The following is a 25617-nucleotide window of genomic DNA, read 5'->3' on the forward strand; positions in this document are numbered from 1 at the left end:
TGCTGGTGTTTTCAATTATAATGTGGGGGTACATGTAAGGCTTCGTTCACATCTGCGTTACGGTCCCTTTCTGACGTTACGTCGGAGCTTCCTGTCAGAACGGGACCCTGACTGACACAAACGAAAACCATAGGTTTCCGTTTCCATCACCATTGATTTAAATGGTGACGGATCCGGTGCCAATGGTTTCCGTTTGTCTCAGTTGTGCAAGGGTTCCGTCGTTTTGACAGAATGAATACCGCAGTCGACCCCACCCCCATTATAAAAAATGTCCCATAAAAAAGTATAATGCACCCACACAGTATAATGTCCTTTTAGTGCCACCCACACAGTATAATGTCCCTTTAGTGCCCCCTATATAGTATAATAATAATATTTAATATAATATATTATAACCACTTCAAGGACACAGTATTTTGTCCTCTAATTGTGCCCACACAGTATTATGCCCCCTGTAGTGCGCCTACACAGTATAATATCCGCTTAGTGGCCTCCACACAGTATAATGCTTTCCTCCGCTGGCTGCCACACACAGCCCCCCTGGTAGATAGTATGCCCCTGTAGATTGTGACATACAGCCTCCCTGTAGACAGTGCCATAATCCCCCACCTCCTCCTTGTAGACAGTGCCACACAGCCCCCTGTAGGTAGTGCCACACAGCCCCCTTGAAGGTAGTGCCACACAGCCCCCTTGAAGGTAGTTGCAACCACCCCCCTTCCTGTAGATAGCGCCACTGTAACTCCCTGAAGGAGCAGAATCCCTGTGGCCAGGGATTCTGCTCCTGGACGGAGCACTTGATTGTCTCTGTCCATATATGTGGCAGTGGCATCAGGGCAACTCCTGAAGCAGAATACCCATCCACAGCAGTGCCGACGCTGTGATCGGGGATTCCACTCCAGGAGAATCCCCTGACGTCTCTGTCCATTTATGGACAGTGACATCAGGGGCTTGTCCTGGGGCCGAATCAAAGCACCAGCGACGCTGTGGATGGAAATTCCGCTTCAGGAGTTGCCCTGATGTCACTGTCCATATATGGACAGAGACATCAAGCGCTCCATCCAGGAGCGGAATCCCCGGGCCACAGGGGGATTCCGCTCTTTAAAGGGAGCCACAGTGGCGCTATCTACAGGAAGGGGGGTGCCATCTACAGAGTCTGAAAAGAAAATATCCTCTTCCTCACTTCGCGCTGTGAGGAGGATGAGAGAAAGCATGGCCCTGGTTCAGAGGAGCGTCGCGGCACCCCGGTTGGGAACCACTGGCCTAGTAGATAGGGAGCAGGGAGATACCTCCCTGCTCTACTATAGTGTTCAATAGTATCTGCATCCTGAGAACGCAGATACTATTGAATATGGCATCACTACCGCTGTAGCAGCCAAAGCGGCTGCTAGCGGTGCCACCGGCCATGGGGGGGGGGGCGCCCAGTGGGTGGCACAGGCACCCTTATGACCGGTGTCGCAGGTAGCAGCCGCTATGACTTCTACAGCGGTAGCGGAAGCACCCTGGCGGAAAGGCAGCTGCCGAGTCGCCGGGCTTGGGCGCTTCTGAAACACAAGCAGGGTAAGGGAGCCAGCGCAGCGCCAACTTCGACTTGCTGGAGTGATGCGTCCTGTGCAATGGCACAGGTAGCACACACCTAAGGCTGGCCCTGCCTGTAATATTCTGTGCTGATCATTAAAATTTGACAGATTAAATACTGGTTGTACATGTTATGTGACAGAACAATATATTAGAAACTAAATTACGCCTGTTAACCACATTATTATCAACCATTATTATGATCACAGATGAGCAGCACGGATAGGACCCCCACCAATCAAACATTTATGGCTTATCATAAGGATAGGCCATCAATGTTTTAGTCCTTCAAATCATTACATTTGATCGGTTAGTCAATTCATGATTAAGTGAATGAACAGAAGAGAAATTTAAATCAAATCAATATTTGGTCTGGCCACCCTTTGCCTTCAAAACAGCATCAATTCTTTTAGGTACAACTGTACACAGTTTTTGAAGGCACTCAGCAGGGAGGTTATTCCAAACATCTCGGAGAACTAACTACAGAGTTTCTGTGGACATTCTAGCTCAGCCATTTATGCGCAATTAATGAAGTTCATAATAAATAATTATTGTACTCAGTTGTAACTACTGGTACCAAACTACCTCTTATAGTGCTTTCCGAGGTTTGAAACCAGTAGTTGCAACTGAGGCAATTCTTTCATACTACATACAATGCATTCGGAAAGTCTTCAAACCCTTTAATTTTTTTCACATTTTGTCATGTTGAGGCCTTGTGCTAAAATAAAAAAAAAAAAAAACGTTTATCCCCATCATTCTGCACTCAATACCCTATAAGTGAAAGCAGAATATTAGTAATCTTTGCCAATTTATTGAAAAGGAAAAACAAAAATATTGCATTGACATAAGTATTCAGACCCTTTACTCAGGACTTAGCTGAAGCACATTTGACTGTGATAACAGCCTCCAGTCTTTTTGGGTATGATGCCACAAGGTTTGCACACCTGGATTTGGGGGATTTTCTGCCATTCTTCTCTGCAGACCCTCTCAAGCTCTGTCAGATTGGATGGGGACAGTCATTTACAGGTTTCTCTAAAGATGTTTGATTGGGTTCAAGTCAGGGCTCTGGCTGGGCCACTCAAGGAAATTTACAGAGTTGTCCTTAAGCCACTCCTGTGTTGTCTTAGCTGTGTGCTTAGGGTCATTGTCTTGTTGGAAGGTGAATCTTCTGCTCAGTCTAAGGTCCAAAGCACTCTGAATCAGGTTTTCATTAGGAACATCTCTGTACTTTACTCATCTTTTCCTCATCCCTGACCAGTCTCCATGTTCCAGCCACTGAAAAACACCCCCACAGCATGATGCTGCTGACACCACCATGCTTCACTGTAGGGATGGTATTGGGCAGGTGTGACTAGCAGTGCCTGCTTTCCTCTAGAAAGCTTAGAATTGAGGCCAAAAAGTTCAATTTTGGTATCGTCAGACCACAGAATTTTGTTTCTCACAGTCCGCAAACTCCAGGCGGGAGGAGAGGATTCTTTCTGGCCACTCTGCCATAAAGCCCAGATTGGTGGAGTGCTGCAGTGATGGTTGACATTCTGGAAGTTTCTCCCATCTGCACACAGGATCTTTGGAGCTCAGCCAGAGTGACCTCACTAACAAAGGCCCTTCTCCCACGATTACTTAGTTTGGTGGGGTGGCCAGCTCTAGGAAGTGTCCGAGCTGTTCCAAACTTCCATTTAAGTATTATGGAAGCCACTGTTCTCCTGGGAACTTTCATTGCAGTAGAATTTTTATTTTCAGCTGTGAGACCTTACAGTTACAGGGTTGTTATTCCAAATCATGTCCAATCAAGTGAATTTACCACAGGTGGACACCAATCAAGGTGTAGAAACATTTCAAAGATGATCTAGAGAAATGAGAGGCCCCCAGAGCAAAATTGTAACGGTATGTGCACACGACCTCTTTTCAGACGTAATGGAGGCGTTTTACGCCTCGAATTCCGCCTGAAAAGACGGCTCCAATACGTCGGCAAACATCTGCCCATTGCTTGCAATGGGTCTTACGATGTTCTGTGCAGACGAGCTGTCATTTTACTCGTCGCTGTCAAAATACGGCGCATAAAATGACGGCTCGTGAAAAGAAGTGCAGGACACTTCTTGGGACGTTTTTGGAGCCGTTTTCTCATAGACTATTGAAAACAGCTCCAAAAACGGAGCAAAAACGCTGCGAAAAACGCGAGTTGCTCAAAAAAGTCTGAAAATCAGCTGTTTTCCCTTGAAACCAGCTCCGTGTTTTCAGACGTATTTTGTTAATTGTGTGAACATACTCTTAGTGTCATAGCAAATGGTCTGAATACTTATGTCCATGCGAAATTCGCTTTTAATAAACTTGCAAAAAATGCAAATTTTTTTTTTCATTTTGTCATTATTGAAAAACGTGATTTTTTTTTATTTTAGCACGAAACCTCAACATACTTTGAAAAAAGTGAAAGGGTCTGAAGATTTTCCGAATGCACTGTACTTTATCACTCAGTGGTCCTATTCTGTAAACTCGTGGAGATTAGTGCCTTGCGCTATTATTATTTAGCACATTATATTGAATGTAGGCCTTAGGATATAGAATAATCATCATTTCAAAAACAATTAGTTCTACAATTAAACATTTTCATATTTGTGAAAATTGCATCAAAAACAGCAACATGGTAATGGATTACAAACAAACTCTGTGTAGACAGATCCTGCAGTCCTGCTCCCTTCCACCTGTCCTCTACTTCTCGCTTACTTATATTTGATAGATTAGCAAGAAGTAGGGGACAGATGGGAGAGAGTAAGGGTAAGGCCACACGGAGCGGCCCTGACACGGTCGCGTCCAACAACCGCGCGGCTGTCAGACACCCTGTAAAACGTCATTTTCTCTGTAAACTCTTGCGGCCATTAATCAACACACCCTTTATGGCCGCACGATTTTGCAGGTAAAAGGCTGTTTTACCTGCAATAACGCGTGGTCATTAACAGGGTATTTGACAGCCATGCCGAACATGGTGCCGGCGCACTTGTTGGCCACGTCGCAACCATGTAAGGGCCATTCCGTGTGGCCTTACCCTAGGACTCAGGCTCAAGCTACACAGGGTGTGTTTGTAGTTGGTTACGATGGAGACACATAGGTCTGCACAGGAGCTGTATACACAAAACTATAAGATTTTTAAATCAAGACTATTTGAAAAGTTGTTTTATTTGATTGGTTGGTTGCAAAGGTGGACCTTCCCTTAAAAATCTCAGTTTACTATAAATGAAAAGAAAAACCTAAAATTGTAACATGTGTTAAAAGAATTTCCATATTTCCTAAAAAAATAATAATAAATAAATACATTTCAGGCATCCACTGTGAAATCTTTTCAACTTTACAGACAGCACTAGATAATATTCAATTCTCCTGATGCAGGTGGAAACCATTTGACATCTGCAAGCATTTTTGACCATAAAGAAGGGGCATCTAATAAAGACTTGCAGACACTATCTTGTCATATTTACAGGTAAATCAACACAATGGCAGCTGTAATATTTCATGTTGTATATGGTTATATGCAAAAATGCAAATGTTTCTGATGCAAGAATAATGAATAACAGACAGTCTGTACATTGCAAAAGGTTAAGCATTCTATATTAATTCTACTATTAGACTCCAGATGAATATAAATTATGATACAATGATGATTCATGAGATTCTCATCTAATAGACCTCCTGATCTGTTGCGTTTCTTCACTTGAGTCCTTCAGATGGAGTCACATACTTTGTTACTTCCTGTGCTTGGCCCGGGAAGAGATCTTCACATCTAAGAAATAAATTTTGTCTGATCTCATTCCTCTATTATTTCAATCTGTACATGATTCATACTTCATGTGAATAACCTCAATGGTGTGCAGGTGCTAATAATTCTGATAATCCCTCATAGATACTCTCTAATTCGCTTCCTAGATATATAGCAAAGTAAAGGGTGGAAATATACGATTGCAAGAACTGAATACGTAGATGGATTCCGCCTCTGAATATTATGCATTTGACAAGGTAAATATATGGTACATCATCGGGATAGTTCGGAACTGTAAACATGCCTAAAGTCAGTCTTTGCATTTTGGTTAATTACAACTCATAAAATGTATTTCTTAAAGAGGACCTATCACTCACATGTCTGTTTTAGTTAATTGTATTAGCCATGAATTAAACTATTCTGGAGCATATTTTCTTAGAACTCTACGTTGTAGTCCAATCCTCTGTTATTCCTCCTCAAAAGGCATGAATAAATTAACAACTAGGCGTTACCAGTTGAGGGTGTGTCCCTACATAGAATGAAAATGTCCAATCAGTGCTGACAGAGTGAGACTGTAGGGACACACCCCTTTGACAAGTGGAATGATAACACCCAGTTGTCAATTTATTAATATATTTCTAGGAGTAATAACAGAGGAATGGCGCAACACAGAGTTCTAAGAAAATACGTTCCAGAATCGTTATTTCATAGGAAATACAAGTATTTACTAAAATAGACATGTAAAAAGAGTTGAGAGGTCCTCTTTAAGGGTGTGCAATAAACAAATAGAACTTTGGTAAAAATTCAGGTGACTTTTTTGCCACATCACCTGTCAGCCCCCCTTACCCTCATTCCCTAATTTATCAATAGTGAATCTAGGGCATCCACACTTACTCCTTTCTTGGAAGTTGAAGAGAAGTGTTAGGGTATGTGCACACGAGAACTGTCTTTTACGTCTGAAAAGACAGACTGTTTTCAGGAGAAACCAGCTGCGTCGTTTCAGACGTAAAAGCTCCTTCTCGCATTATGCGAGGCATTTTTGACGCTCGTAAATCTTGAGCTGCACTTCATTGACTTCAATGAAGAACGGCTCAAATTACGTTGCAAAGAAGTGTCCTGCACTTCTTTGCCGAGGCAGTCAATTTACGCGTCGTCGTTTGACAGCTGTCAAACGACAACGCGTAACTGACAGGTCGTCGGCACAGTACATCGGCAAACCCATTCAAATGAATGGGCAGATGTTTGCCGACGTATTGGAGCCCTATTTTCAGACGTAAAACGAGGCATAATCCGCCTCGTTTTCGTCTGAAAATAGGTCGTGTGAACTCAGCCTTAGTCAGAACAGCCCACTACAAACGGTTACTTATTTTCTAATACTTGCAATGTTAAATACCTTTGTGCCAAAAAAGACAAAAGTATAATAGGTATGATACCTTTATTGGCTAACCATAAAAGTTCTATATGCAGCTTTCAGAGTACACAGGCTCCTTCTTCAGGCAGTTTACAAACGAATGACTTCGAAAAAAGCACAACATTTAGATGTTACACAAAGACAATTAGTACATGAGGTGATACATCATTAAGATAAGCCGGGGCAATAAAACTGAGGTTATAGGGGTGATGACTTAGGAGTTAAGGCATCTGGAGTCAGTCTGATGGGGGATGTGACGTGTGTCCATGTAGTGGCTCATAAATCCTGGTGTTAGATTGAGGCCTTGTGTCAATGACTGGAATTTTATCATCATCTTAAATTCCCAAATTTTTCTCTCTCTGTTGTTTTTAAAATGACCCTTCAGTATTAGGACTTTTAAATCTGCCAAACTGTGATCAGGTCCAGAGAAATGTTTTCCCACGGGTGTATCCACCTCCTGTTTTATTGTATGTCTGTGAAGATTCATCCTGGTTTGTAGTTTTTGTATGGTTTCCCCAATGTAGATTCCTTTATTGATGCACCTTGTACACAGGATCATGTACACTACATTGGAGGATGTACAGGAGAACGTGCCAGTGATTTTATAGTCCTATTGCGTGTTTGGTATCTGGATGGTGTTAGATGACAAGATGTTGGTACAGGTCTTGCATTTTCTGCTGACGCATATTGTTTCTGGCTAACACGGTACTACACTATTGTTTTCTAATACTTGCACAATCACCACCCAGGCCCCTCAGCCACTGGGCCCTGTAACAACTCCTATGGCTGCTACAACAATAGGGCTACCCAGGCTAAGGGCTTATTCACACAAAAGGGATAAATCGGCCGTGTGACGGCCATCACACGGCTGCATTAAAATCAATGTACTTCTATGAGGCTATTCACACGGCTTTTAACGGACTGTGTGAATGGCCCGTGAAAACATAGGACATGTCCTATTTTTGCCTGTTTTCACAGATCCCTCAACAGTCTATGAGGGATCTGTGAAATTGGGTCCCGAACAGGTTTCTCACAGCCGTTTTAACCGGATTTTATTTGACACCCATTCGTGTGACGAAGCCCGTACACAGGTTTACTGTGTGAGGACGCCATAAAAAAGCACCTGGGCGTCCTAGTAATTATGACGGGGCGGGGGGGGGGGGCGGGAGTGTTGAAATAAGGTAAACTGCAGTCAATCACGATTTTTAAGACTTTTACTAGTCGGCTTTAATACATACATTAGTGATTGAATTGAACCCTACAAACCCTTTAACGTCTAAAGCAGATCTGTCGCCAATGAATGGTCCGCTGGATTATCAAACCAAACGGTACAAAAAAAAATATTATGCCATTTGGTTAACAGCAGCCAGTTAGAATAGAGAGGACTGATAGTTTGTTCTCTGTATCTCTCCGCCTCCTCACCATGAATTGACAGCTATTGTGTATCTGTCTGTATAAATAGTGTCTGTCAATCATTGATGAGTGGGACGGGAGGCGGCGGGGGAACCACTCTCTCCTCATGTGTACAGCAGACTCAACTATCAGTCCAGAGGTGGGCGAGCACAATTCTCATAATGAAGAGGCTGAGCTATTGTTAACGGTAAAACTACGGATAAGTCAATGGTTAATTCCTTGTTCTGCTACTCTGATGGAGCAGAATGGAATGACCAGCGCAGGTGTGTACATAGCCTTAAATATGGCAGCACATTCAGGTGACAGATCCGCTTTAAATAGAGTTGTCAAAGAACATAGGAAACGGATGTCTACATTAAAAACACATGGTTACTTGTTTCTCAATAGGTCTCAAATTCTGGATTGTAACGTATTGCAAAGGGCGATGCATTAATCTTTTCACCTTAATGGGTCAAGCTCATAGGTAAGGTTTCACTGTATAGTTAGATAGAATCTAATTGTGCTCCCACAATATAAAGAATTTTAATTATAAGGTTCACTGAATTGACAACTGAGTAAAAAGATATCTTTAATAGTAACTAGTTTAAAAACAGGGGTAACACACCACTGTGACATAAGCCCCACCGTGAAAATTTAAAAAATGTATTAAACAAGGAAACACTGAGTTATTATGATACCTATATCTCTGTGTATAAACGATATTTTTAGGAATCAGCATATACCCAGGGCACAACAGTAGTACAAGCCCTAATTATAGCATAGGTGTCCGACAATTACGGATCTCCTAACGCTGGGTTTCACACAATATATTGTCCCCAATGCACACATTCCTTAAACATTAAACGACCCTACGCGTTTCAGATACTCATCCTCAGGGGTCCGTATCTTGGTAACTCTGGCCTCATCACCAGCGATATTAGTATTTCAACAGCGGATATTCCGCTGTGCGTCACGGGAAGATGCACGTATCGATGTCAACGGCATACTCCATAGCAGGCGCTAGGTTACTATAAACGCTAAACTCCACCCATCGTGTACGGCGGCAAAACATGAATTGACCAATCACAACACCCTCTCAATTCGTGACACCTGCCCATGTGACCCCCCGCCGTCAGCTGACAGCCAGGGGTCATCATCGGCCGCATCAGGCCGAACGCGCAGGCGCAGTGGAAGCCAAGGACGTGTCGCCCGGACTGCCAAACACGAGGAGGTAAGCGCTAAAAGATAATATATTGTAAGTATATCTTGCGGCACAGTGTACCACCGCAAGTGGGCAACCTCACAAAGCAACTCAAGAGAAAAAGACACATATGAGGTGGAAGAAATTGCTGAGGTCCCTATTCCTTAGAAAAACTGACAAAACGATCTCTTTGTATGTTGGCTAACAAGTATAGCCATCTCAAATAAGTAATGCACAAATGCAGATAAACACTCACCCACCCCAGGGTGAAACACCTATAGGGGGATGGTATCACACATTTTAAATAAAACATGTATAGTTAGTCTGCTCATTTAGACCTAGTGGTTGTATGCATTCCAGTCTATGGATCCACTGCGCTTCCTTCCGTAGAATCAGGTTATCCCAGTCCCCTCCTCTCTTGGGGGGTCTGACAAGTTCAATTGCTTGAAATTTTAACACTGCTGCCTGGCCTTGGTGTTTTGCATGCACGTGCTTAGATATTGGAGTGTCCCTACCATGAATAATGTCTCCAACATGCTCCCTAATACGACGACGAAATTGTCGTGCTGTTTTACCCACATAATTTAGGGGGCATGGGCATGTAATGAGGTAGACTACTCCAGCTGTCTTGCAATTGACATAGTCCCGAATATTGTATTGTTTTTGGGTGACAACACTGGTAAAGCTATTTCCTTTAAGAATGAAATCACAGGCTTTACAACCACCGCATCTAAAAGTGCCTGGTGTTTGTCTATCCAGCCATGTACCCCTAGGTGAAATGGGGTCAAAACAGCTGTGCATGACTCTGTCCCTTATATTTTTCCCTCTCCGATACGTGACAGAAGGCCTCTGTGTGATCTGATCTGCTAGATCTATATCAGAACTGAGAATACGCCAATACCTATTCAGTATCTGCATAATGTCATTCTGTTTTGAGTCATAGGTGCCTATGAGTCTGGTAACTTGTTCCTCTTTCCGTTTTTTAGGGACCAGAAGACATTGCCTATCTGCATCCCTAGCTCCCTCATAGGCCTTTCTAATAACACTCTTGGGGAAACCTCTATCCTTCAATCTTGTTTTGAGTTCCTGGGCCTGGCACTCAAAATCACCCATAGAGCTACAGTTCCTACGTACTCTCATAAATTGGCCCTTCGGAATGCCACGTTTGAGGGAATAAGGATGACAGCTATTCCATTGCAAAAAACTATTTGTTGCTGTCTCTTTCCGATGTACCTTTGTGCGAATTGTACCTCCTTCCGTTTTTATGATTTTCAAGTCTAGAAAGGACAGTTCATTCTCACTGATCTCACATGTAAACCTAAGTCCTACATCATTTTTATTGAGGGCTGCTACGAACTTATGGAACTCGTCTACTGAAGAGTTCCAGAGAATAAGCACGTCATCAATATATCTAATCCACAGTCCAACGGATGAAGTCCAATTTACAAATTTGTCACCAAAAACAATTGTCTCCTCCCACCAGCCAAGAAATAGATTTGCATAGGTGGGAGCAGCGGGACTCCCCATTGCAGTTCCACATTGCTGATGAAAGATCTTATCTTCAAATATAAATATATTTTTTTCAAGAACAAACTGTAATAACTGCAAAACAAATTGGTTATGAGCAGCAAACTGTGTACCTCTTGATCCCAAATAGTACTCAATCGCTTTATAGCCACATTTGTGAGGTATGGATGAATACAAAGCCTCAACATCCAAACTAGCCAGGATTGTATCTTTCTCCAGAGAAATACCATCAATCTGTTTCAAGACGTCCATGGTGTCACGTACATATGATGTAAGACTTAAGACAAAGGGGCGCAACACCTGATCAACATAAGTACTCACATTTTGAGTTAAATTGTTAATGCCTGAAACAATGGGTCTGCCACGTAAGGGAGGATACCCTTTGTGGATTTTGGGCAGGCTATAGAAACACGCCATAACAGGAAATTGTGGGTACAGGAACCCAAACTCTCCTGCACTAATCAAGGATCTGCTCTTTGCATCACTCAGAATGCTCAGCAACTCCTTCTTGAATAGTGCTGTGGGGTTATCCTTTAAAATGGTGTAACAATTATGGTTAAACAATATGTCCTCACACATTTTTTTATAATCATCCCTACTCATGACCACAATGTTACCACCCTTATCAGATGCTTTTAACACGATGTTCTGTTTTTTCTCTAGAGTGGTCAGAGCTAATCGTTCGGACCAGGACAAATTGTTATCCATGCCCCTACTATCCTGACTAAGATTTTTGATCTCATCTCCCACCATATCCACAAATAAATCCACATTGGTAAAATCTCCTATAGGTGGCAGCTTTCTACTCTTCATTTTTAGGTTGGTAAAGGGACCTATACCTGGAGCTCTTCCAGATTCCTCTAATAACCCCTCCAAGGCTGCAAGGCCTTCCATATCAGACTCTTCCAACCCAAGTTCCATACATTTTTTTCTATTATGATGTTTGAAAAATTTAATCCATTTGAGTTTACGAGCAAATAAATTAAGATCTTTTATCCACGAGAAAGAGTCAAATTTAACTGTGGGGACAAAGGAAAGTCCTTTCTCTAATAATGTGTTCTCTGATGCGCTCAAATTATATTCAGATAGGTTAATGATTTGTAGTCTATCCATATTTTTTCCCTTCATTAATCCTTTTGTCCCCTCAGCATATAGCGGGAAATGGGAGGATTGTTGGCTAAAAAATTATTGCCACTATTAGAAGAGGCTCTACCACGGCCTCTATTTCTACCTCTAGCTCCTCCCCTAAACTTTTGTTTCCCACCGCTACCACCGAAAAATGGGCCCACTCTTTCAGAGTCTGTGGTTTCACTCTCTGATGTGGAAGGGTCAGATTCCCTCGGCCCCCTATTGGTCTGTTGATATTGTTGTTGTTGTGTATGGACAAAATCATACGCTTTTTTCTCCCTAAATTCCTGTAGATCTCTCTGGAATTGGAAGTGTTTGCGTTCCTTAAGATGATTGGTAAATCTCTCTAAAGTTTGTTGAAGGATTTTATCCCGTTTATCAAAACCAGGGGTATCTACCAGGGATTTAGCTGCCTCAATCTCTTTTTTAAGCTCAGCACTAATAAAGTCGAACTGAATTTTTTCCTCCTCTACCAAAATCTGCATAAGCCTAAGTGAACTCCCTGTAATCTCCTGTTCCCACCTTTCTTTTATATTGGCAGTTTTTAATCTCAATGCTGGGACAATGGGGACCCTGAGGCCTCTGGGAACTATCTTGTTCTTTAAATAATTTTCCAGACTCTGGATCTCCCACCAACTTCTCGTATAATCTTTATGCAATCTATTAAGGTTTTTAAAGGTAGATTTAAGAGACACACCCTGAACTGTATACACCAGTTCACATTCAGAGAAAACACTTTTAGCCTCACTCATCCACCCTTCTGTGTTTAAATCTGAGAGTGCAAAGGCTGCCATACCCAGATAAAGCAAAATTATTGACTGTATAGATTAAATATAGTTTCACTGTATAGTTAGATAGAATCTAATTGTGCTCCCACAATATAAAGAATTTTAATTATAAGGTTCACTGAATTGACAACTGAGTAAAAAGATATCTTTAATAGTAACTAGTTTAAAAACAGGGGTAACACACCACTGTGACATAAGCCCCACCGTGAAAATTTAAAAAATGTATTAAACAAGGAAACACTGAGTTATTATGATACCTATATCTCTGTGTATAAACGATATTTTTAGGAATCAGCATATACCCAGGGCACAACAGTAGTACAAGCCCTAATTATAGCATAGGTGTCCGACAATTACGGATCTCCTAACGCTGGGTTTCACACAATATATTGTCCCCAATGCACACATTCCTTAAACATTAAACGACCCTACGCGTTTCAGATACTCATCCTCAGGGGTCCGTATCTTGGTAACTCTGGCCTCATCACCAGCGATATTAGTATTTCAACAGCGGATATTCCGCTGTGCGTCACGGGAAGATGCACGTATCGATGTCAACGGCATACTCCATAGCAGGCGCTAGGTTACTATAAACGCTAAACTCCACCCATCGTGTACGGCGGCAAAACATGAATTGACCAATCACAACACCCTCTCAATTCGTGACACCTGCCCATGTGACCCCCCGCCGTCAGCTGACAGCCAGGGGTCATCATCGGCCGCATCAGGCCGAACGCGCAGGCGCAGTGGAAGCCAAGGACGTGTCGCCCGGACTGCCAAACACGAGGAGGTAAGCGCTAAAAGATAATATATTGTAAGTATATCTTGCGGCACAGTGTACCACCGCAAGTGGGCAACCTCACAAAGCAACTCAAGAGAAAAAGACACATATGAGGTGGAAGAAATTGCTGAGGTCCCTATTCCTTAGAAAAACTGACAAAACGATCTCTTTGTATGTTGGCTAACAAGTATAGCCATCTCAAATAAGTAATGCACAAATGCAGATAAACACTCACCCACCCCAGGGTGAAACACCTATAGGGGGATGGTATCACACATTTTAAATAAAACATGTATAGTTAGTCTGCTCATTTAGACCTAGTGGTTGTATGCATTCCAGTCTATGGATCCACTGCGCTTCCTTCCGTAGAATCAGGTTATCCCAGTCCCCTCCTCTCTTGGGGGGTCTGACAAGTTCAATTGCTTGAAATTTTAACACTGCTGCCTGGCCTTGGTGTTTTGCATGCACGTGCTTAGATATTGGAGTGTCCCTACCATGAATAATGTCTCCAACATGCTCCCTAATACGACGACGAAGCTCATAGGTAAGGACTATGTTCTCATTCACATACATATGAGACAAAGAAAGTCTACGGTTGTGGTTTTGGTCACTTGTAGAGCTCCCAGTTATCTGATGGAGACCTTCGTATTTATGGTTAAGATGTTACAATAGATTTTTTTTCGATCCAAAAAGTTTTTTATTTTAACAAATTAGAATTCCCAACCCCACCCAAATCCTCCCAAATCCTCCCGCTCACAAACAAAAGTTCTACATTGATTGTTAAAGATCTTCCAACTCGCCATGGACGTTCCCAGATAGAGTCCTTCGAAGTAGCAACAGTAAGGAAGTAAATAAAGTACCCCCCATCCCTTAACATGCCAAATATGACTAAATCATGGAACACATATGGAACAAAGATACATCAAACATGTGATAAGCAAAAATTAACCCACATCCCAGATGTACATTTGGACAGGAATCAAAGAGCCAGCAACTGATGATCCGCCATTCCCTCCACACCAGGAGATTGTCAATCTATAGAGGGCCTATCCATCAGTAAAATCGCTGGAGCCAAACCCGGGGTATCCAACCAAGGGACCATCGGTCTTCAAATTTAGCAGGGGTCAATACAATAGATTTTAAGAGTAATTTCATATGTCATCATTATTGCACACAACATCCACACAACTGTAAAATGATTTATTTCTATGCAGCTATATACAAAGCTGTATATATGTTCATCATAGAGCTCTCTCTGTATCGTGAGATGCTCCTCTGTCTCCAACATTGAGTGACAAGTACATCTCTCAGTCAAACTATTTTGTTTTCTGTCTTTTTGAAGCTTGAAATTGCTGAGTTTTACTCTTTATGGATTTCAGCAGTGAAGACAAAGCAGGATCTACTCTTCTAGCTGATGTCACCGTTTTCTCAGCAGTCTCCGGTTTTTCCTGTTGTCTACTTACGGTCTCCGCCTGATTTTTTTGGTTTTGTGCTCTCCTTCGTGCTTTTTCTTCCAATACTTTGGCTATAGCTTTGGTTTTCTTGAAGTTGGGATCTGAAGGATCCACGTTGTATAAATGTGATGTGTACATCGCCTGGAATCTTGTATCTTCAACATTTATCTGCAGCAAAACAATAATATATTTTTTTAATAATTACTTATTTAGTGAAGACCCTCTTTAGCCACTCACAAAACTGTCCCAATCATCTTTACCCATTTTTTTTTTATTGGGTAGAGCCCAGTCCCTGCAGATGTTAGGGACTATTTTGGCATGTTGGGTTCCACGGCTTTGTTACTAATAGAAGGGAATGAACCTCCATTTAATTTCGGGTTCCCAAGATTTGTTCTCAAACACAGAGCTTTAGCCTCATTATCCGTGCCTTTTACCCCTGCTCACCTTAAGGCATCATGCACACGACCATTTCCGTACTGCAGACTGCAATACACGGATTCTAGTGGCTTCCGTGTGCTTTCCACTTTTTTGTGTGGACCCATAGAATGGGTGAGACGGACCGGAAACACAGACAAGAATAGTACATGTTCTATAATTTTGCGGATAGGACGCACAGATCCACAAAAAAAACAGATGTGTGCATGGTCCCATAGAAATGAATGGTTCAGCATGTAATCCTCAACTTCCTTATGTTATGTGGTAGATAAAAGCAGATGGCCTGCAGTTTTACGTCTTTCTATGATCATTGTACTCCAAATAGACTTCTCATTTCCACTTATAGTACGACATATAACGGGTATTGGTCACAGGACAGAACCTTTAATCATAAGATTCTCTATTGAGGAGGGGCCAGAGGATGCACTTGTACTCACTAAATACCCCAACCCTGATCCTAAGATTTGAGGCCCAAAAGTTTACATGCACTCTATTGGTGTATATGAGTTTGCCTGCCTGAGCCTTCTCGGCCAATCAGAAGCGCAGACAAGGCTCATATTTAAAATTTTAAGGTCACGCAGACTTGTTAAAAAGTTACCCCAAAGACACAGGATACTGGTTGCATATGCATACAAATGCTTCTTTATAGTAGGGGATCTTATAAATGCCATAACATTAAGGGTATGTTCACAGGCACTAATTACGGACGTAATTTGGGCGTTTTTGCCCCGAATTACGTCCGAAAATAGCGCCTCAATAGCGTTAACAAACATCTGACCATTGAAAGCAATGGGCAGACGTTTGTCTGTTTACACGAGGCGTATATTTACGCGGCGCTGTCAAATGATGGCGCGTAAATAGACGCCCGCGTCAAAGAAGTGACCTGTCACTTCTTTGGCCGTAATTGGAGCCGTTATTCATTGACTCCAATGAATAGCAGCGCCAATTACGTCCGTAATGGACGCGGCGTTCAAGCGCCTGCACATGCCGTTACGGCTGAAATTACGGGGATGTTTTCAGGTGGAAACATCCCCGTAATTTCAGCCGTTACGGACGCTGTCGTGTGAACATACCCTAAGTGTTCTGCTTAGTGACAGATGCTGTTTAAAGCTCCCATCATTTTTTTAAATATTTTTTTTTTTTTTAGGAAAATCCTGTTTCCCACTAGAAATGGTTCAATGCCCTTCCTGCCTATATGTGGAATATTTACCATTAAAGGGAAAACTACCTTTAACAAGATAATATGCCGTACTGTTGTCCCTATGACACTAGAAATGTTCCCCGCTTGCATGGAGCGATGACTCCTTTATCTAGGTGCTGGTCTTTAGCACTAATGCGTTGGTGTGCACAGGTACAGTCAGACTAAAGAGCAGCATATAACTTTAAACAAAAGGATCCAGCCTCAACAGTAGTAGCACAAACTGGTCAATCACAGCGGGGCATGCTGTATTTAATCAAAAATAACATTGTACGTCACAATAAGCCAAACTGAAAAATAGTTAATTGATGGTTCATAAAATGACACAACCCCAATCGGTTATATAATCTAAATGTTACCAAAATTTAGGCTCCCTTTAATCAACTTATTGCACTACATTTAGCATGAACATCGGGAAAGCTCCCTACGTACACAATAAACGTCCTTTTGGCCACTGCCAGGCTGTTATACATCAGTATACTCCTGTATAGAATAGTGTAGAGACTACGTTACACCATACAATAGAATCCCCCCCAAAAAAGTATACTGCGTGGTATACTTTTTTTTTTTTTAACATAGGAGCCTATGTGGGACTAATGCCATTGTATAGCATACGTCATAGTCATCAGTTTAACATATACGTCATGAGTTTTAGAATAGGTTTTCACAACGTATACGTGAAATGGATACCATTATAGTCTATGGGCGACGGATACGTTAAACAAATGTATAATAGTGGCATCGCCTTACCCATAGACTATAATGGTAACTGTTTAACCAATGTGTCATAACCCCAGTACATGGGGTATTAGTTTAATGGATACCATTGTAGTCTATGTTGACGGATGCCATTGTTAGGGTGTTCATTACAGCCTATGTTTAATGTATATGTCAGTAGCTTTTCTTGGCGTGTCAAACATAGTGCAATAATGAGATGTGAACAGGGTCTAACAAAGAGTTGAACACTAGCCAATAATAAAGGATACATTTCTGACTGCCCGCTCATGGAAGACAGGTTTTTTTAATTTTTTTATTACAGAGTTCAATAGGAGATATTTTTCTGCTAAAAGTTATCATTTAACTCTTGTGTGTATGTGTGTGGGGAAGAATGGGAACTAGGGCACTGTATCAGAAAAATTGAGCTCCAACCTTTAGACTCTATTCACACTTCCATTAGTTACTTCCATCGGGTTTCCATAGCTTTTTGACACCCACAATAGTATAGCATTCTGCGCTATTGTATTTGTTACGTTTTTAAATCCAGTGGGGTCTGTCCGGCTCTGTTACAATATGTATAACAACATAACAGATGGAAAAATGGAAGCCATGACACCAATGTGAACAGAGCCTTATAAAGATCTACTATTACCTTTTATTAACCCCTTAATGACTAGGCCTAAAAAGGCTAACTTTTTTAAAATTTTTGCCTCTCTGCCTTTCAGCAGCATTAACTTGTTTGTTTTTTCACGGACGTGGCTGTATGAGGTCTTGTTTTATGCAGGAGAAATGTAATTTTTTTTTCCTGTGTAGTTTGGGGGGTACAAAAAGTTTACTGTGTAAGTTAAGTAAGTTATTTCTGCAGCCTAAATATAGAAAAAAAAGGGATTTTCGCCATTTTATTTGTTACATTTTTTATCCTGTTCACATTTCATGCTAAATAACCTCATAAATTAATTATTCAGGCTATTACAGTCGTGTAGTTACCTAATGTGTGTATTTATTTATTTATTTATGTAATGTATGGGCAGTAAAATTTATTTTTGGGAAAATAATCATAGTTATGTACGATGCTAGGAGTCCCTGCCTCTACGTGGAACTACTGTCCCGTACTGAAAACATGATTACAGTACGGGACAGTAGTCCCGCAGCGAGGCAGGGACTCCTAGCGTTGTACATAAGTATGATGCTAGGAGCCCGGCTCCCTGCACTGTGTTCGGTCCGGGACTTGCGGTCGAATTACATTCCGTCCTTTACGGACCGAACATGCTCGTGTGAACCCAGCCTTACTGTGCAGTTGGTTACTAATTTAACATGAGTCATGGAGAAGAAAAAAAAAAAAAAGAGGAAAATGTTAAATTATCTGCATAAGAGGAGATCCACAATGGCATCATCTGTGGGGGGGAAAAAAAGGCTAGGCCCCACTGAAGAATAGAATAAAGGTTTGCTGCCAAATGCATAATTTCATGTAACTACTTTACTACAGTATTTTAGGAGATGAATAAAGGTGTTAAATTGATATTGATAAATTACAAATGGTACAAAGAAAATGGGATTTAAAAACCATTCCCCACTAATCTCCTTTGCAAAAACAAACCGGCATATAAATGGTTATTGAAAAAATACCCCAAGAACTTTTGGAGGCAGGAAAAACCATTGATACAATCATAGAAGAAAACCGAGGGAGAAACATTATTATATTTTTGCTAAAATTAGGGAAATTATGTCTGAGAGCGGCTACAAAGAAAACACATGGTGCTTTGTGGGCAGGAGGAACAGAACAAAACGAGACAACAATAGCTGTGTGTTTTATTTCCACTTGAGAAGAATGCTATAATAAAAAGTCTGGTTGGATGGATCCTCCCCAAACTCTAACCAGCTTACTCCCTGGATGCAGAAGGCTTTTATTTAAGATATTGAAGTATTTCTGTATAATTCACCGACATCAACCACAGGCAGAATATATAATAACACCATCTAACGCTCTTCTGTCACGAGAACGCAGTACAGCCTAAGAGGCCGATAAAATTTCAAACAGAAACTGTGGTCTTTTGTTCTGCGCTATGATGAAGCCAGAAATGAATGAATTTTACTAACAGGAAAGTGTATCTTGTACCATAGTAAAAAAAAAAAAAAACCTGAACGTGAACACTAAACCTTAAAGAGGACCTGTAATGTTTTTTCTTTTTTTTAAAACCACATGCCTCCCCTTATTCCTGGAGTCCTCTTGATTCAGTGCTGTCATTTTTTTGTTGCCCCACTACGGCCCCTGCTCCGCTTGACGCCTAATATGCTAATTTTAAATAAAGGTACAGAGAGAAGGAGACCTCATCTCTCCTCAGGAGGCGTTGCTTCCTGCATCATAATGACCCTGTCCAATCAGAGCGGATTGCCTCGCGGTGATGCAGAAGACCTGCTGATCTTGCGACATTTACTAAAGGTTAACCACATTTCCATGAAGCTGTTCACTCTGATTGGTCAGGGCCACAGCGATGCACAAGCCAACGCCTCCAGAGGATAGATGAGGTCGTCTCCTCTCTGCACCTTTACTCAAAATTAGCATATTAGGCTAGAGGCAGAGCAGGGGCCATAGTGGAACAAAGGGAGGGCCAAAAATAAATAAAAGTTACAGCACTAGAATCGAAAGGACGCCAGGAATAAAGGGCGGTATGTGGTTTAAAAAAAAATAAAAAATAAAAAAAACATAGACAAGTCTTCTTTAAAAGCCACCTTAAAGAAAATATCAGGGGATATAATAAAAAGCAATTTCCTAATCTAATGTTCTCATCGTAATCATTCCCTTTAGTCACCTGGGCAGTGTCATGACTCTTGGGGTTGATTTTATTTGTTATAATACAAACCCTAAATCAGTCTGCTCTCGGTTGGCCACATCTAAAGGTGAGTTATTTCCATCTTTTCTCCTGTTGTGGTGCTGCACTTGTGGGGGGACGTGGCCGAGAGCCAAGGTGGCTTGGCCTAGTGGCAGGGGTGTTTCTGGGCCCCTGGGTTGCTCCCTCTGCGGGTGCAGTGTTGTGGTGGCGGGCGCCACCATGCGGTGCTGCAACCAATAGAGTAGGGACCCACTAATCAGTGGTCGCCGAGAAGTGGCAAAAGGGCTTATACAATTTGATCAAAATGTTAATTAAGAACCTCATGTTCATTGATTAATATTGTGGATGTGCGGTCCTTGTTTCTCCTCTTCAACCAGTATACCTAAACCAGTCTGTCATGTGCTGTTCATAGAGGGGAAAAACATGAACGGCTAGCCATAAAGAATTAAAGATATTAATATAGGAACAGGCTGCTACATATGACTGAGATAAGGTGCTGCACATATCTCCTTCACTGCCAGGAGATGGAGAGAAACACATGAAGGGTTCTCCACCTTGCAGAATACAATGGGTAATAAGTGGGATGTTCACCATAAAAAGTCCATACCTGGAAATCATCTTCCACTAATTCATCCTTCTTCTTCAGCTTCTTCTTCTTACTGCGACTGAGGTTTTGCTGCTCTACTATCTGGTCGTAATTAAAATGTTTCCGGTCCTCCTCAACATCGTCCATCATGAGCAAGGCCATTCGCGCCTAAAACGTAAAAGGAATGTAAATGTCTCAATCAGCAACGCTTGTTTTTTATTAGTTGGGAAAATTAGTTAGAATTTGGGTAAAAAAGAAAAACATTTTATACAAACAAATAATTGGCTTGTGATCTTGACTGCAGTTCATCTTGCTTGAAATTTTAAAATGGACCCCTTAAGCTACCGTAGATTTGGATGACTAGTGATACATGTGCCTTGATCAGTGGGGTCCAACCTTTGCACAGCTGCAAAACCTGTAAATGAACTTCAGCCCTATATTAGTGCTGTGGCCCCTTCATCCTGAGGCTCATGAGGGTGCCCGACCGTTGCACCTCACCAAACAGTAAATGATGGCGTATCCTAAAGATATGTCATCACTTGTAATGGTAGGAAAACTTCTTTAATGAATAGTATGGAATACTAATGTGCCGTGAACTCAAAGGAGATGCAAGTCTCCAATACAGGGAAAATACAACTACATATTATACGTACATGGTGTTTCAAGCAATTAACGATTCTCTATTCTCAATAAAGAAAAAAAATTCCACTGTTCTGGATTATTTATTTAAAGCTCATCCTCCATTTGCTTCACAATGTCACTCCCAAACTTCCCGCTGTGTGTACAGATTGTTTTTAAGTTATGTTCTTTGTTATTCCTTCACTTCATTGCGTACATTTCTTTTTAGTCCTGAAGCTATCATCCTAAGGTTTCCTATTACCGAAGTGTCAGGAACCTAAAACAAGAATGTGACACCTAGAGAGGCAGTATATTGTATAGCTGATATAACTACCTGAAGTCAAGTGGTTGCTAGACAAACTAACGTCATACAATGCGCTAAGTGAATAGAAAAAGCTTAAATGCAGCTGGGGTATGGAATAGTTACTACAGTGGAGTAGCTTTAATGTTGGCTTAAGGGGAACCGGTCATGTTGAAAATGCAGTCTGATCTGTGGGTAGTATGTTATAGAGAAGGAGGAGCTGAGCAGATTGATATATAGTTTTGTGGGAAAAGATTCAGTAGAACTTGTTTTTTATTAATTTAAACCTCTGCCAATTCTTGGCTTAGGAGTCCAGTGGGCGGTCTCACTCAATGATTGACAGCTCTCTCTATTAATCTGTATGCACACTTTTGCAGAGAAGACTGTCAATCACTGTGAGACCGCCCACTGGACTCCTAGGCCAATGATTAGTAGACGTTTAAAACAATAAAAAACAAAAAAAGTTCTATAGAATCTTTTCCCACAAATCTACATATTAATCTGCTCAGCACCTCCTGCTCTATAACATACTACCCGAAGATCAGACTGCATTTTCAACGTGACAGGTTCCATTTAAAGCCATTTCACTAAACCTCAAGTCTTTGATAAGAGTTCACCTTAACATGCTTTCTGTCCATATGTTCTGGTCCACTAACAATCTATAGGGTAATGTAGACTGAATTAACAGTCCCTGCTGACTGTGCACATAGGCAGAGCCGGTTTTCTTTGTTGCCTGGCTGGTGAGGACATGTAATATGATAAAATAAGCTGTAATCTAGTGATGTTTGTTAGAGTAAATCAGCAGAAATGTACCGTACGCGATCGCTGTCAGTAACACGACCACTTCTTCTAAGTCAGTAATTTCATTAGCATGCAGTGTAAACACTCCCGACGCAGACAAAGGTGTCTGACCAAATAGACGAAGCGAATACATAAATCCTCTGTCGTGTTTTCCCCGTTTGAAACAAACCATGAAATGTATCATTACACACTGCGGTGGTTTTGTGATCCAGCTGCCAGTCCACAGGCATTTCGCTAAAAAAAAATAATTCATTTCACTTTCCAGCATTACACAGCAACCCTATTTTTCCCTTAACTAGCCATAAAATGCAATATATTTCAGTATTTCCATTGTTTGTTTGGTTTTTTTTCTCCCTCTAGCAGCCTAACAGGAATACTTTGGGTTTCCCTCCCACTAAGGCTCTAGTTTGTATTCATACATGTGATTAAAGTCAATGGATTTAGCACAGGTACAATCAACCGGATGGCAAATCTTGCAACCAAGAGGATATTTGCCATGAACGAGACGGAAAACACAAGAAACCTTTAGCATCTGTCAACATGACCATATCGGTCACCACGTAGGCCACAACTTTAAAATCCTATAGAACCAGTTTATAATAAAAGGGTATTAAACAGCGATCAGATTGCAATTGATACTTGCCAGCAATAATGTAGTCAGTGCACCTCTAATCAACAGGCAGACTGTCCTGTGACTTGGTGGCATTACCTCCCGCTAAATGGACCTTATTATTTTCATTATCAAGCATGCCTCTCTGTTCTAAAGGACTGCCGTCACCCATGGAAAACAAAGGGCACCCAATGGCCATGCTCTAGGAAAAGTAACTGATCATAGGGAGTTCATGGGTTGTTCATTTCATGCAGTAAGAATGCAACCCTAGCAACAAACTCATAGGTTTTACATGTCCTCAATCTAATTGCAATGTTACTCCATATAAAAACCCTAAAAACAAAAAGGTCATATTGCGCTGTGTTCCCGAATGCAGAAGCAGTGATGTCATAGGGATTTCGCTGTGCAAGAAGGGACTGGATGGATGCAGAGAAAACGCAATCTGCGACTTCTCTCCATGTCTTACTATACAGATCACTGATAACATGGCTGTTACCATTAGATCACTGTTATCAGCGCTCTGTATATAGGGGCAGGAGGGAATACATAGATATTGTGTTCCCTGCTAACCTGTAGTAGAAAAATAAAAACTTGTAATTAATACAGTGAAATGCGAAAAGAAATTAAAAAAAATCAAAAATTAAAAAAGCACCCCTCTCAAAACCCACATGCAGCAATATTAGACATCTGCTTGACACAAACGCGTTTTGAATGAACATCAGGTGCTCACGCATTGAAGGGGTTGTCTGACTACAGAAAACATTTGCAAAACAATAAACAGCTTTTTCTGTAATCAGACTACCCCTTTAATACGTTCCTGTCAGGCGGAATATACTGTATGTTACGCCAAAACATAAAACAACTACCCCCAGTCACCAATATAAGACTGCTCTACCCCGGCCCGATCTACTTTGAAAACAGTCTGGGACAACGTGCGTGGCTAATAGTAGTATCGCTGTCTATGTATGCAAGCCAAGGAGGTGGCATAAAGGAAAGGTGTCTTACATGTTTAACAACTTGAATCACATTTATCATGCCACATGCTCCATTTTGATCAATTTGGCACCACTTGTGCAAATGCATTTTATGACAGTGTTCAATCTTCTCTAGAGTCTATATTGACCATTTAATATGGTGTACAGCCGTTTTTATATCTGCTCTGTCACATATTGTATATAGATTGTATATGTATCATCAGTAGTCAGATTGGGTGGAGGGGTGGGAATGTTCAGGAAGACGGATTACTACAGCAATGCATGGGTTGCCCTGAAGGTCCGTGGGAACATGATGTAGAGGAAAATTATTTCTGAAGGATTGTCTGTTCCTTTTTTAGGAAAAAAGGATAATTTTTAGAAGTAGGGGGCTTATTGTCTATTGGAGATAGAGGATAGCAGTGTTCTTGAAGTAATAACTAGAAGCTCTTCTTAGTCTTCTGGAGAAAACAGACATGATATTGTTCTCCATTGGAATCTCATACTGGGGAAGATTAAAAGGGAAAGTAGCAGAGTGGTGGTGGGTAGTAAGAAAGAAGTGTGTAGAACGCCCAGAGAATACGGTGGTGAAATATATAATGGGTTTACTGGTAGAGCTGGGGTTTTTTTTGGGGGGGGGGGGGGGGGGGGGGGCTGTCCACATTTATGGAATAATAACGTATATATTTTTGGCCAAATTTGTGTCTAGAATGATTTTGATGAGACATATATAGGTTTACAGAGCTGTAGCTAGGCTTTCCTTCATCCGGGGCAAAGGTTTAGTTTACTGCCACCATCCCTATACCTAAACATCCAGGCAAAGTGGCTTGTTAGCACCGCCCTCTGCACACCGGGCACATGACCAGTAGCCCTCCCAGATACGCCCCTGATTGATGGCGATAATGACTTACATTGTTTGGGTGGTGTCTGCACCAGCAAGAAGTTGTGGCATTAAATCATTCAGGTGACTTTAGATAACATTGGGAGAACATCACTGTACTCCATCTTTTTAATGGTAGTTGTAGTCTGGGATTGTTAGGAATGACACACAACGATACGCAGGACTCTCACACTTACTTTCTGTTTTTCTGTCTCTTCTTCATCTGCAGAGGACTCTTGATCTTCCTGTCTCTTGCCACCTGCAGATTTCTTCTGCAGACCTGAGGTGCAGAAGTAAAGAGTGAATGTGTAATTGGGGTAAAAAACACCATTACAAAAAAACAAAAACAAAGAATCGGGCAAGCCTGAATATATATAAATGCAAACGGCTTGTGTGAACATTGCCGAAGACAGTAACGCACTTTCATCTTTCATTACCTGGCTTCTTCATCTCCTCAGAGAAGAATGGATCGTTGAGATCAACATCAGATGGAGCGTCATCCTCGTCATTTGATTCTTCTACACTCTCCTGCAAAATAGAATAAAAAATAAATAAAAAAAAGGAGGAATTTTATTTGGTCATTTAGACAAATTTAGTTTTAGATCCATTATGCAAATCAGCATCAAATGTGATTGATGGGACTCTCACCATAGTATACCCATCG

General features: G+C 41.4%; 1 protein-coding gene and 1 long non-coding RNA gene across 3 annotated transcripts in view; one reads left to right on the plus strand and one right to left on the minus strand.

The window, feature by feature from the left end:
• The first annotated feature begins 4898 nt into the window (after window positions 1-4898).
• LOC142760131 (uncharacterized) lies at window positions 4899-25499 on the plus strand. Its single transcript, XR_012883250.1, has 3 exons — window positions 4899-5047; window positions 5491-5580; window positions 25183-25499. It is a non-coding gene; the product is annotated as an uncharacterized LOC142760131 (long non-coding RNA).
• The window catches only part of ESF1 (ESF1 nucleolar pre-rRNA processing protein), a 54858-nt gene continuing 43977 nt past the window's right edge, over window positions 14737-25617 (minus strand). For both annotated transcript variants that reach the window (XM_075863088.1, XM_075863089.1), the window contains exons 11-14: window positions 25391-25481; window positions 25151-25233; window positions 20794-20940; window positions 14737-15173 (exon numbers count right to left, since the gene is read on the minus strand). In XM_075863088.1, coding sequence (XP_075719203.1) covers window positions 14868-15173; window positions 20794-20940; window positions 25151-25233; window positions 25391-25481 — 627 coding nt within the window. In that variant the 3' untranslated portion in view covers window positions 14737-14867. The remainder of the gene's footprint in view (window positions 15174-20793; window positions 20941-25150; window positions 25234-25390; window positions 25482-25617) is intronic.

This window comes from Rhinoderma darwinii, chromosome 4 (genome assembly GCF_050947455.1).
Source record: "Rhinoderma darwinii isolate aRhiDar2 chromosome 4, aRhiDar2.hap1, whole genome shotgun sequence".
NCBI classification, from domain to species: Eukaryota; Metazoa; Chordata; class Amphibia; order Anura; family Rhinodermatidae; genus Rhinoderma; species Rhinoderma darwinii.